General features: G+C 28.8%; 1 protein-coding gene across 1 annotated transcript; it reads left to right on the top strand.

The window, feature by feature from the left end:
- The first annotated feature begins 2409 nt into the window (after positions 1-2409).
- Positions 2410-6157, top strand: LOC112701776 (probable galactinol--sucrose galactosyltransferase 1). The gene is made up of 12 exons (XM_025752534.3): positions 2410-2792; positions 2875-3104; positions 3196-3286; positions 3365-3413; positions 3495-3586; positions 3667-3774; positions 3863-4408; positions 4504-4645; positions 4747-4814; positions 4978-5112; positions 5193-5410; positions 5647-6157. The coding sequence occupies exons 1-12, from the start codon at positions 2599-2601 to the stop codon at positions 6027-6029; spliced, it is 2256 nt and encodes a 751-aa protein (XP_025608319.1). The 5' UTR covers positions 2410-2598; the 3' UTR covers positions 6030-6157.
- The last annotated feature ends 7274 nt before the right edge of the window (positions 6158-13431 follow it).

Below are 13431 nucleotides of genomic sequence, written 5' to 3'. Positions count from 1 at the left end.
ATTTGGTAAAAATTTAAATGCAGTCGACTTCACTTGAAATTAATAGTTAAGAATTGTTAGATAATTTAATCGATTTGATTAAATTTTTATCTAATAACTCTCAACTATTAACTTCACTATTAACTTCACGTAAAATTGATTGGATGTCTTTTTTGTTTAAAGAGGTACTCCTTTTCCATAAATAATCATCAACTACTTATATATAGGGTTTATTCAATTCAAACTAATTCAATCCAAGTTTAAAAACCACTAAACTCTAATAATTTATATTGCATTGGATTGAATTCCACTATACTCTTAACAAATCATATAAATTTGATCTTTTTTCTATAATATATTTTATTTTTACTTAAAATAATATTTTATAAATACAAATGAGATTTTAGTTCTATTCTTGAATATTAAAATTTCATTTTTTTTATAAAACCGAATAATCGGATCTAATACCAATTTCAGTAATATAAATTAAATTTTAAAATAAAATCAAACTAATATAATTTAAATTATATATTTAAAATTGGATATAATTTTACCCTATAAACTATAGATTAAAACAGAGAGTATGATGCTAATAAGGTATAATTCAAATGATATAGAGTTTATTTGGATGTTATTTTTAAAAAAGATATTTTTTAATGATATTTTTTTAAATAATTTTTTATAAAAATAAAAATAATTTTATGTTCGAATATTTTATATAAATTTTTTTTATTTATTAATTATGTTTGGATAAAATAAAATAAAAATATTTTTTTATTTATTTATTATGTGAAAAATATTTTTTTTTTAATTTTTTTTTAAAAAATATAAATTATAACTTTTTAAAAAGATATTTTTTATTTTTTTAATATTTTTATTTTTATTAATAAAAATTTATTAAACACATTAAAAATAAAAAATAAAAAATATTTTTTATTAAATTTTCTTTTATCAATTTAATAACGTATAAATAAACACATATTTTTTTAATAATTTCTTTATATTTATTTTGAGGTTGTAAATTTGAGTCTAACTCTTAATTTAAAAAAATAAAAAGGCAGCATGATATTTAGGAAGGAAGGAAGGCAGAAAATCAAGTTGATCCAACATTCATCAAGTGTCACGTGTTGTTGTTGGCCCTACTGGTCATTCATTCGTTGTACCTTAACTCAATTATCACCGATATTTTCTCTTACTAAATACTAAATATTAACCCCAACTATTCATAGATTTTATAGGAAAAGACAAAAGGCAACTATTTCAATAAGGATGATAAAAATATTTTTTTATGATAATTTTTGTTTAAAAAATATAATTTATTTAATTATTTATATTTAAAAAATTTAAATAAAAATAATATTTTATAATATATAAAAATTAAATTTTATCATTTATCATCTAATAATTAAAATAAAATATCTTCACATGACAATAATAAAATTTTTATTACAATAACCACCAAAACAAAATCCCTTCACGTAACCATCAGTGCCACGTGATTTCACTTTTATCATTCAGATATTTTTCATGCTTCGTAGCTGTACCCTTCCAATCTTTCTCCAAATCAAGAAACGTTTTTATTATTATAAAGTGAAAAATTGAAGAGAACAATAATTACTTTCTCATACTTAGTAGCATATAAGGTAGGAAAGTCCAATTGTCCAATGTCAAAAAAAAATATTATGAATTTATGATTATTTGAATCTGGATGGTTTAAAGTTCCGAGAGCTGATCAATTTATGAAAAGTGGCTAGCTAGATTGCAAAAGTATATAGTTTCCTATAATATATGCTACCATATTTTTGTTTTCTATGTTAATTAGTGGCACTGACAAAATCCCAATAATTGTAACATTATTATTTATATTGTTTCTTTTTTTTTTGAAACTACTCAAACAAAGATATTCAAAATGTTTTTTTAATTATTTTTTAATAATCAAAATTAAATTAGACAAATTAGTTTGACCAAAAAAATAATATATTAAATTTTAAATTATTCTAAATTAATATAATTTTTTTATAAAAAATCACTATAATACTTTTATTATAGAAAAGGACTAAAATGTTCTTATTATATATATTAATTTTAAAAATTCTAAATTTTTACCATTTACTTTTCTGTCGTCATAAGATTAAGACTTATATTTTTTAAAATTAATATATATATATAATAAGAGTATTTAAATTATTTTTTATAATAAAAATATTGTAATCATTTTTTATAAAAAATAATATTAATTTAAATCGATTTAAAATTTAATTTATTATTTTTTGATTAAATTAATTTATCTAACTTAATTTTAATAAAAATAATATAATTTAATTAATTATATATATTAAATTTTAATTATTAAAAAATATCTTAAAAAAAACGTTTTAGACAAGTAGCTCCTTTTTTTTTTACTTATAGGTCCCTAACATGTTGGTGTGTAGTTACGTGTAGATTATGATTTTCCAATTGCTATAAATACCCACCCTTGATCTGTGTTTTTTTGTATTGTATTGTATCTCACGTATTTTTCTCTCTTCTATCTATCTTTCTATCTATCTTACAATTTGGATTTGAAACAGCAACACTCTCTATCCTTTGTGTGTTGCTGTTGTTGAATTCAAAGAGAAGATGACAGTGGGAGCAGGAATAAGTGTTGCAGATGGGAACTTGATGGTGTTGGGGAAGAAGGTGATGAGCCATGTGAATGACAATGTTCTTGTGACTCCAGCATCATCTGATGGTGCCCTTCTCAATGCTGCATTCATTGGTGTTCATTCCCATCATAAGGGTAGCCGTATAATCTTCCCAATTGGGAAGCTTGAGTAAGTTTTGTTTTCCTTGTCTTTTTCTTTGGTGTTTTTTTAGTACTTTAAGGATGTGATTGTGATCATGGAAGTGATGTAGGGGTTTGAGGTTTATGTGTTTGTTCCGGTTCAAGATGTGGTGGATGACACAGAGAATGGGGACATTTGGAAAAGATGTTCCAATTGAGACACAGTTCTTGTTGATTGAGACACATAATGGTTCTGAAGACCAATCTTCCTATGCAGTTCTCTTACCACTCTTGGAAGGTGACTTTAGAGCAAGTCTTCAGGGGAATCATCAGAATGAGATTGAAGTTTGTGTTGAAAGTGGTATGTCTCATGTCTTGTATATCCTAATAAGAATTAAGAACATGTTTTATTATGTTGTGTATGTGTGATGAAACATGTGTTTGATTTGCAGGGTGTCCTTCTGTGGAGGAATTTGATGGGACTCATCTTGTGTTCATTGGTGCCGGATTAGACCCTTATGAAGTCATAACCAATGCTGTCAAGTAATTAATTTCAATTCTCATGACATGATTCAAGTTCTTATTGCAATGTTTCTTATAATTGAGTTGAATTTTGTTCAGGACTGTTGAGAAACACATGCAGACATTTTCTCATAGGGAGAGAAAGAAGGTAAATCTCATTGTGTGTCTTAATTCTAATGTTTGTTAAATGTTAATTAATCATAACATTTTCATAACTTTGTGTATTCAGATGCCAGATATATTGAACTGGTTTGGATGGTGTACATGGGATGCTTTCTATACCAATGTCACATCAGATGGTGTAAAGCAAGGATTAGAGAGGTGTTATTCCTTTTCCATGGACAAAATTTCAAGCTATGATAATAGTTAGATTTTTGTATAATATATGTTTTTTAATGCAGCTTTAAGAAAGGTGGGATTCCTGCTAAGTTTGTTATAATTGATGATGGATGGCAATCTGTTGGAATGGATGCTAATGGTATTGAATGGGAAGCTGATAATTGTGCAAAGTGAGTACTTCTTTTTCTTGATTTCATTGTGTGGATTCTAGATTTTACAACATTGAACATGTTTGATTGATTCATTGTTCTTCGCCAGCTTTGCGAATCGATTGACAAATATCAAAGAGAATCATAAATTCCAAAGGGATGGAAAACAAGGCCAAAGGGTAGAGGATCCAAAATTAGGACTTAGTCACATAACCAATGAAATCAAACAAGAACATGGCTTGAAGCATATATATGTGTGGCATGCAATTACTGGATACTGGGGTGGGGTTAAGCCTGGTGTTTCTGGCATGGAGCACTATGAATCAGCAATGGCCTACCCTGTTTCGTCGCCTGGAGTTGAGTCGAATCAACCGGATGAAGCCTTAGCAACTATAGCCATCAATGGACTAGGCCTTGTGAATCCTGAGAAAGTTTTTAGCTTCTATGATGAACTCCATTCTTACCTTGCTTCTGCTGGCATTGATGGTGTCAAGGTTGATGTCCAGAACATTCTTGAAACACTTGGTGCTGGCCATGGTGGCAGGGTGAAGCTTGCAAGGAAGTACCAACAAGCATTAGAGGCATCAATCTCTAGGAACTTCCCTGATAATGGAATCATTTGTTGCATGAGTCACAACACAGATGGGTTATATAGGTACTAATTAAGGATTTGCTTAATTCTATGAACATTAATCTTTGGATTCAATCAAGTTAGCAATGGAATTTCTCTTGATTGTTTTGTTTATGTAGCGCGAAGCATTCGGCTGTTATTCGAGCTTCGGATGATTTCTGGCCTAGAGACCCTGCATCACACACCATTCACATTGCATCTGTTGCTTACAACACAATTTTCCTTGGTGAATTTATGCAGCCAGATTGGGACATGTTTCAAGTAAGTTCAAATTTCAGATCCTAACATCTTTTTTCAAAAGATTTTACCTGCTTGCTTTCTTGACAATTTGATTTATCATCTGAAACTTTTCTGCATTGTAGAGCTTACATCCAATGGCTGAATATCACGGCGCGGCTCGAGCAGTTGGAGGATGTCCTATATATGTCAGGTAAATGGTGATGAACTAATTAAATCTGTCAAATCATTTAACGACTCTCAGCTATCAACTTCATATATGAAATTAAATGCACCTGAGTTTCCACCTTTAGTATAATGTATTAAGTGAATTAGGGTAATGATTCTTAATATTTGGATATTGTTACTTGATTCAGTGACAAGCCAGGACACCATGACTTTAATCTTTTGAAGAAAATTGCACTTCCTGATGGTTCTATATTGAGGGCTAAACTTCCTGGTAGACCAACTAAGGATTGTTTATTTGTTGATCCTGCTAGAGATGGAAAAAGGTTAGAGAATCAACAATTATACTTGGACTAATTGATGTAACATATTTATTGTTCTTATGGTTCATTTTCATTTTTCTCAGTCTTCTCAAGATTTGGAACCTGAATGATTTTTCTGGAGTTGTTGGGGTATTCAACTGCCAAGGCGCCGGGTGGTGCAAAGTTGGAAAGAAGAACCTCATCCACGACGAAAATCCGGGGACAGTTTCCGGCGTGATTAGGGCTAAAGATGTTGATCATTTATCCAATGTCACTGATGAAAATTGGAATGGAGACACTATTGTATTCTCCCATCTTGGTGGTATGTTTAATTTCTAGGCTTTATGGTGGAAATTCAGGTGCAGTCGACTTCACGTGAAGTTGATAATTGAGAACCGTTAGATGATTTGACTGATTTGACTAAATTTTCATCTAACGATTTTCAACTATCAACTTCACATAAAGTCGACTTCAATTGAGTTGTTACCAGGCTTCATACATTATACTTTTAATTTAAGGCATGACTAATTTATTCTTTTTATGATGTTAATTTTGCAGGAGAGGTTATTTATCTTCCAAATGATGCATCAATTCCAATTACAATGAAATCCAAAGAGTATGAAGTATTTACAATTGTTCCTGTGAAGGCATTGGAAAATGGTGTCAAGTTTGCTCCTATTGGTTTGATCAAGATGTTCAACTCAGGAGGTGCAATCAAAGAATTAAACTATGAATCCAATGAAACAAGCACAAATAATGTTGTGATGAAAGTAAGAGGGTGTGGCCAATTTGGAGCATATTCATTAATTAAGCCTAAGTTGGTAACAATTGATTCAGAGGAAGTTGAATTTAGATATGAAGAAGATTCTGGGTTGGTCAGTGTTGATCTGAGAGTGCCAGAGAAGGAGTTATACCAATGGAACATTTCTGTTGGCTTTTGAATCATAGAAAATGTTTTGTCTTAATGAAATAAATTTAATGTAAGAGCTTCTATAAGCTACTTTTTTGTAATATAGATTTATAGAATGCAATAGAAAAAGAATGGCAAGCACAGGTTACCTATACAAAATTTTTCCCACAAAATTGTTTCAATTTTTTTCTTCTCTTATTTTATTCATGGTTCTCATCATTGTACATTTGAGTTCCGCTAAGAAACTAACTACTAGTAAAGCCACCTCCAACTAACTAGTTGAAAAACAAAGGTTTAATTGCTCTGTTGGTCCCTATAGTTTTGTGAAATTTTCAATTAGGTTTTTATATTTTTTTTAATTGAGTTCCTGTACTAATTTTTTTTTTTCAATTAAGTCATTCTTAATAGTAATTGGCTTAATTTTATAGGGACCCAATTAAAAAAAAGAATTGGTATAATAACCTAAATAAAAGAAAAAAAAGGTATAAGGACCTAATTAAAAAAAATTTTGGTGTAAGGACTCAATTAAAAGAAAAAAAAGTATAGGGACCTAATTAAAAATTTTACAAAACTATAGAGCCAATAGAATAATTAAACCAAAAACAAATTCGTTATAAAGAAGAAAAAAAAAACAATCTTCTACTATTCTAATTTTTCGAATTTTAAAATCAGAAATAAAAGAGATTTGACTTAATTAGCTTATATTATAGTTGGTACTTTAAACTTTTTCTATACATTTTGATTTTTGATCATGAAGAATATTATACATATCCAAAACATTATTTTTTGTGTATAATATCACAACTCAATGCTAAAAAAACAGGTACGGTAGTCAAAGTAAAAGTTATAGATCAGAGGAATAAAAATTTTGTAAACATTATTATTTTTTTAAACATTTGTCAGGTTAAAATATTCATGATAAAAATAGTAATTTACTGAAAAAAATAATAAAAGTAAAAGTGTTTAGAGAAATAAAAATCAAAATGACATGTCTCATATTTAGAGGGATTAACAACATATGTAAATCCAAAAATAAAAAATAAAAAACTTCTTAGATTTATTACCAAAAATCACATAATTTTTTTTTTTTTAAAATTATGAGTGAGACTCGAACCCACAACTTATAGATTAGTATGAAAAAATCATTGACAAAAAACCACATAACTTTTGTGTAAGAAAAAAATAATAATTATTTAATTGAGTATCTCAAAATTAAATTTGATCAAACGGTATGTGTAGTGACCTTCAAATTTAAAAATATAAATACAAATAAATTATAATTTATTTTATAAAACTAAAATTTTTGTTTTTAGAAAATTATTTTTATTATCAATAATTGAACTAATTTTATAATAATTTAAATTTAATTAAATCTATATTATTATTATTATTATTATTATTATTATTATTATAAACATTAGATACAATTGTCATGAGTATTATATGTATTATAAATTTATATAGTTTTAAATCCTAGTATTATGTATTCATTATTGTTATTATATTCATTACGTTGTTGTTATTATTATTATTATTATTATTAATTATAAAGGATGGAAATTAAAGGGGGTTTATAATTTGGATTAAGTTATATATATATATATATATATATATATATATATATATTCTCACTATTATTATGCATATATACATACATATAAATATATAATAATAATAAAGAAAGCTAAGGCGGCTTATAAGCCTTTACAACTCATACGTATATATATATAGATGAACATCGTAAGAAGAAAAAAGGAGAGAGAATAGCGTAACGAAGAGAAAAAAGAAATAACGTAAATTTCTTTGAATTTTTGGTTTCGATTTCTTACGATCCGTAACTCCAATTAAAAATCTAATTCGGTAACAGTATTCGTAATCTTCTCCTCTACACGTTGACACCATTTTTGATTAGTGGAAGTTGACAATGATGTAGCTCCTCTTTTCTTTGGGGTTTGGCCAACGAGAATTTTAGGAGGCATAGACGATTCTGGACATTTTCTTCTTCGATAGCTCAGTCAGAAAGTTTCTCCAGAGCTTTGAATATTTTGATTCCGTACGAATGTATGGTTTTGGTCTCTCGTAGTTAATGTCTAATGTCACGTGAAAACATAGGCTAGAAGACCTTAAGATAGTAGTGAAATGAATGAATAATTGATGAATTGTGTATATGGTATAAAATGTGAGATTTAGCTGTTGTCAATAATTTACTGTTGAAATTGGTCGGTTTGAAAAAAGATTTAATATTAGTATTTGTTTGATTATGAAATAATTTGTTACTGGAAATGATTTGAGTGACTGAGAGGTATTTGGTTTGATAGTTGGGACCCTTGAAGGGTGGCAGAAATTTGAGTCTTAGAGGAGATATTGCCAAAATTTCTTTAAGAATTGGAGTTTTGATTTGAGGTAATATTTTAAAAGGGAAAGATATTATTATGTGGTTTGTGTATTTGAGACTATTTGTTGACCCTCTGTTGCAAGATGTGACCGTGCACTTTAATTCCCCGGATTCCCCCATGGGCATGCATATAAATATGAATATTGAATATTATTGAGTTTGGAGTTTAACTCCATGGAATACTATATTATTGAGCTTGGAGTATGACTCCATGAAATATTATATTTGAGCTTGGAGTTTAACTCCATGGAATATTATTGAGTTTGGGGATGCGTGCACAGAGGGACTGTCCAATTGTTAACTACCATGACTTGTCGGGTTGGCTGTATAACCGACAGATGAGACTCATTAGCCATAGGACAGGCATACATCATATGCATTTATTTGTTTGCTTGAGTGTGCATTATTTTAGTTTGCCTAACTGTTTAATTCTGCTTATCCGCTACTTGTTCTACTTGCTGTAAATGCATCTCTACCTGTGCTTTTCTTGCTTGAACTATATGTGTATGCTTTCTGAGAAATCCTTCTTGGTGAAGGTGTGAGGAGAGATGATTGTTCCACCAATGATTCGGAGGATTAGAGGAGACAGAACGTGAATTATTAGGTTAAAGTTAGATTCAAAATTAGAATACCTTAGACAACTTACCTAATTTCTGGTCTAGTTGAATTCTTGAGCTGAAATCTGAGTGTCGAAGTTCTAGGAATGCATTTGGCTTTCTTGAGACCTTTTATATTAACTATGCGGGCACCTTTACCATATTGAGAACCTTCGGTTCTCATCCCATACTATGTTGTTATTTTTCAGATGCAGGTCGAGAGACACCTCGTTGAGCGTCTGAATATCCTCTTTTCAAGCGAAGAACTACCTTTTAGACTGTCATATCTTTATTTTGGGCTATGTATACATGTTTATAGAATCTCCACATGTATATTTTGTGTTTTGTCCCTCCTAGAGGTCGACTTGGAGATACAGGGGTTTATTTTGTGGTTTGAGTTTTATTTTGGGTTGTATATATATATATATATATATATATATATATATATATATATATATAATCATATACTCTGGCCGGCCTTAGCTTCGCAGGTCGAGTTTGGAGCTTGCTATCTAAGTTTTGGAACTCTGATATGTATATATATGTTTTCAGCTTCCTTTTGATTTTTTTTTCCTGTCCGTTTTACAAATGTCCATGCGAGTGTGACACGATTTTCTATTTATCGTTTTTAATTAGCTTATCCTTCAAGGCTCCTATATATGATTTCATCCAACTATATCTATGTACATATCCTTTTCTTTTAGAGGTCGTAATACCTTGCCACCTCTACTTTACGACTTAAGCGTAAAGCTCTGTGTGATAGGGTGTTACATTACGTAAGATGAATCTATAAATAATAAATTAAAATTGTTTGATAAAATAACTTTTAAAAAAAATTGTTTCTGACTTTAGTTTTGAAATCTAAGAGTATTTTTAATTTGAAAATACTTATAAAAATATTTTTCAAAAATTAGCAGGTGTTTTTTATAGTTAAAAAAGATCTAATATAATCTTATATTTTAATAAATGTTTCCATTTATTCTTATTTTTATATATATTAAAATTATTTTAAATATTAAAAGCAATCTAAATATAACTTTTAAGTATAGTGTACTGCCATATAAAACTAATTTATCCAAGTTTAGAATGTCAATGACGTTTATGTATATATGGTTATTACTAGGGGTGTCAAAAATTTTCAGGAGGCGGGATCTCTGCGGAGATCGTTTCGAATGGGACTCTGTTGGTGTGGAATTTTTTTTGTGGGGATGAAGATGGGAAGCAAAATTTTTCTGAGACAGCCGCGGAGATTCGAGTGGGGATTCCCGCCCCATCTCCGATAATTTCCTGAATGTTTGAAATTTTTAAATAACTTTACTTTATTTCTAACATAGGTGGATTTTCTAGTAATTTCACCAATTAAAAAATTTTAACCCTATTATCCTGTCTTTCCTACTCACTGTGTTGTATAATTTTAATTTTCTCTCCTTCTATGTATCTAAAGCAATTAGACATATAGGGTTTATAATTTTAAAATAGTTAGGATTTGATTTTGAAATAGTTGCTTGATTTTCTCTCCTTTTATGTATCTAAAGCAATTATAATTTCTCTTGCTGAGAATACTGACGATCAAAGAATACTTGATGTTAAAGACTATATCTTATTGCTTTTTTTAGAATGGAAGTTGTATTTTAAAATTTTATTTTATGGATTATAATTTGTTATGTTATATTTCTGGATATATAATCTTGGATAAGATATATTTGTGTGTTTGTAATAGTATTTTGTAGTTTGTTTTTTATTTTTTTGATATTTTTTACTATAATTTTCATATAAATATTAAATATAAGGGGATGTGAAATGGGATCCGCAAAAAATATGGAGAACGCAAAAAATGTGAATGGGAACAATTATCCTCTCATGATAGAGATCAAGGCGGAGATGGAAATTAATTATGGAGGCGAAGACGGGAAGTAGGGAGACATCCTCCATCTCCACCCGCCTCATTCACATCCCTAGTTATTACTTACATGGATCTAATATTTGAAAAAGAAATGGTTTAGTGTCTAAAATGATGGTTAGCCACTAATTAACAATTGCGTCAATGGCACCAATAGAATAAAGATTTCATTTAGTAATATTTAATAGAACTTGATTAGATTGACATTGACGCAATAACTTGCTAATGAGAATCACTAAGTTAAAATTTCTACTTGCTAATGTAATTCAATAACTTGTGGTTTTAAAATGTTTCATTTATTTTAGCAAATCAAAACTACTAATTAAGTTCCTTATTTTCATAACATGTTAAAGACGACTTTATTAGTTTTTTGAAATTTCTAATATACTTCTTCTTTTTACTCGTTTTTCTTCTTCTTTTAGTGTTCTATTTAATTATGTATTATACATTTATACTATTCTTTTGTGAAATTTGTAAATATAAATTCAAAAGAAGCAACCAAACCCAATTTTCATGTTGTTCCGTGTTGGAATGAAGAAATGTCTTTTGTATAAATATCAACTCAAAATGCACAAATATAATTAGGTGGAAACTCAGGTGCAATCGACTTCATATGAAGTTGATAGTTGAGGGTCGTTAGATGAAAATTAGACAAATCAGTAAAATTATCTAATGGCTCTCAATTATGAACTTCACTTGAAGTTGTACCTGAGTTTTTACCATATAATTATATAAATACCCTTATATTATTATTTTTCTCACAAACTTAAATCCTTAGTTATTAAAAAAAATATCACGATTGTATAAATTCAGATATAAAAGCTCAAATACTCAATGTATTTCATGTGCTTTACAACATATATTTTTTCCTTCAATATTCCTTAAAAAAATATATATTATATTTATTTTCATTACATATACCCTCTTGCTCTACCTTGTGATTGTTGAGAAGAGAAAAATCAAACTTTTGAAAGAAGAATTTAAAGAATGGTTGATGAATTGATGGAGCAATTTCCCTTGATTCATCAAAGCTGTTCTTCTTCATCTTCAGGCAATAACGTGACAAGAGAGCCTCCTAAGAGAATTGGTAAGTAATTTCAATTTTGTTCCTACACTTAATTTTATATACAGATTTTCTAATGAATTCATTAATAATCTTCAAGCAATCATAATGTATCAAAAGCAAAATTCATAGTATTGGAATTGCATTCTGGGATGGAAATAAACAAGTAGTGCAAAATTAGTTATTAGACTAGTAGATATGAATGGTAGTTAAGATAACCAATAATAAAAATTGATTCTCAATTTCAAAATCTTAAACTCTAACCAAAATTCAATCTCAGTCTTTATATATAACCAACATTCATATTAAGAATTTAATTTCTATCCATTGAAAATATTAAAGTAGCAAGCAACAAAAATTAGGTTTAATTATTACGTCAATTTCTATAATTTCATTGAATTTTTAATTAGGTCTTTATATATATATATTTTAATTAACTCCTTATATCATATTAAATTTTGTAATTAAATTTCTGTCGTAACAAAAACCTTGAAATTAATGGAATATTTCTTTCGAAGGTAACGTATGGAGTGCAATAGCGCACATAATAACAGGAGTGATAGGGGCAGGGGTGCTGTCTCTAGCATGGTCGGTGGCGCAACTTGGTTGGATTGGAGGTCCGATTTGCATTGTGTTATTTGCAGGCACAACCATGGTTTCTTCAACCCTTCTTAGTGACTGCTATAGACACCCTCATCCTGAGTATGGTGCAACCAGGAGTTCCTGCTTCATAGATGCAGTCAAATTATTTTTAGGTATTAAATAAGGTGAAAACTCAGATAAAGTCTACTTCAAGTGAAGTTGATACTTGACAGTCATTGGATGAAAATTTAGTCAAATCAGTCAAATCATCTAACAGCTCTCAGGTATCAACTTTACGTGAAATCGACTTCATCTAAATTTTTACCATTAAATAATTATTTATTTATTTATAGTTGCATTGGATTGGAGTGAATGAATACATAAGGGGTGTTATGAAAAATGATGATAGGAGAGAAGAAGAAACATGTGTGTGGAGTCATGGCTTATACAACCATGTTTGGCATTACAACTGCCTTTGTTATTACATCTGCCACCAGTGTCAAGTAAGCTCCATTTTTTTATTATTATTATTGATTTATTTTTTTCTTGCACTTTTGAATTTTTTTTTTCTTTTTGTCTGAATTTTGGATGTTTGCAAATTGCAATGACTTTGAGTTTTTTATATACATAGAAGAATAAGTACAATAAATAAGCCTAATTGGGCTCAGTATTTAGGTTCAATTTGAAGAGATACTAGGTGGAGAAAAATGAAGTATATTGTATCAACCTAATAGTCATAGGCTTCATAAGAGGTTTAATTAATACACAAGGCCCAAAATAATATCTCTTAGAAGCTTCGTTATGGGCTCTTTTCATTTCCAATGATTCTATCTCATTTAGGATTTCTCCAATAATCAATTTACTTCTCTATTTAAATAATTATTAAAAGTTCAAATT

The sequence above is a fragment of the Arachis hypogaea genome, chromosome 7, assembly GCF_003086295.3.
Source record: "Arachis hypogaea cultivar Tifrunner chromosome 7, arahy.Tifrunner.gnm2.J5K5, whole genome shotgun sequence".
Taxonomy (NCBI): Eukaryota; Viridiplantae; Streptophyta; class Magnoliopsida; order Fabales; family Fabaceae; genus Arachis; species Arachis hypogaea.
This window is presented reverse-complemented; position numbering and strand designations above follow the sequence as displayed.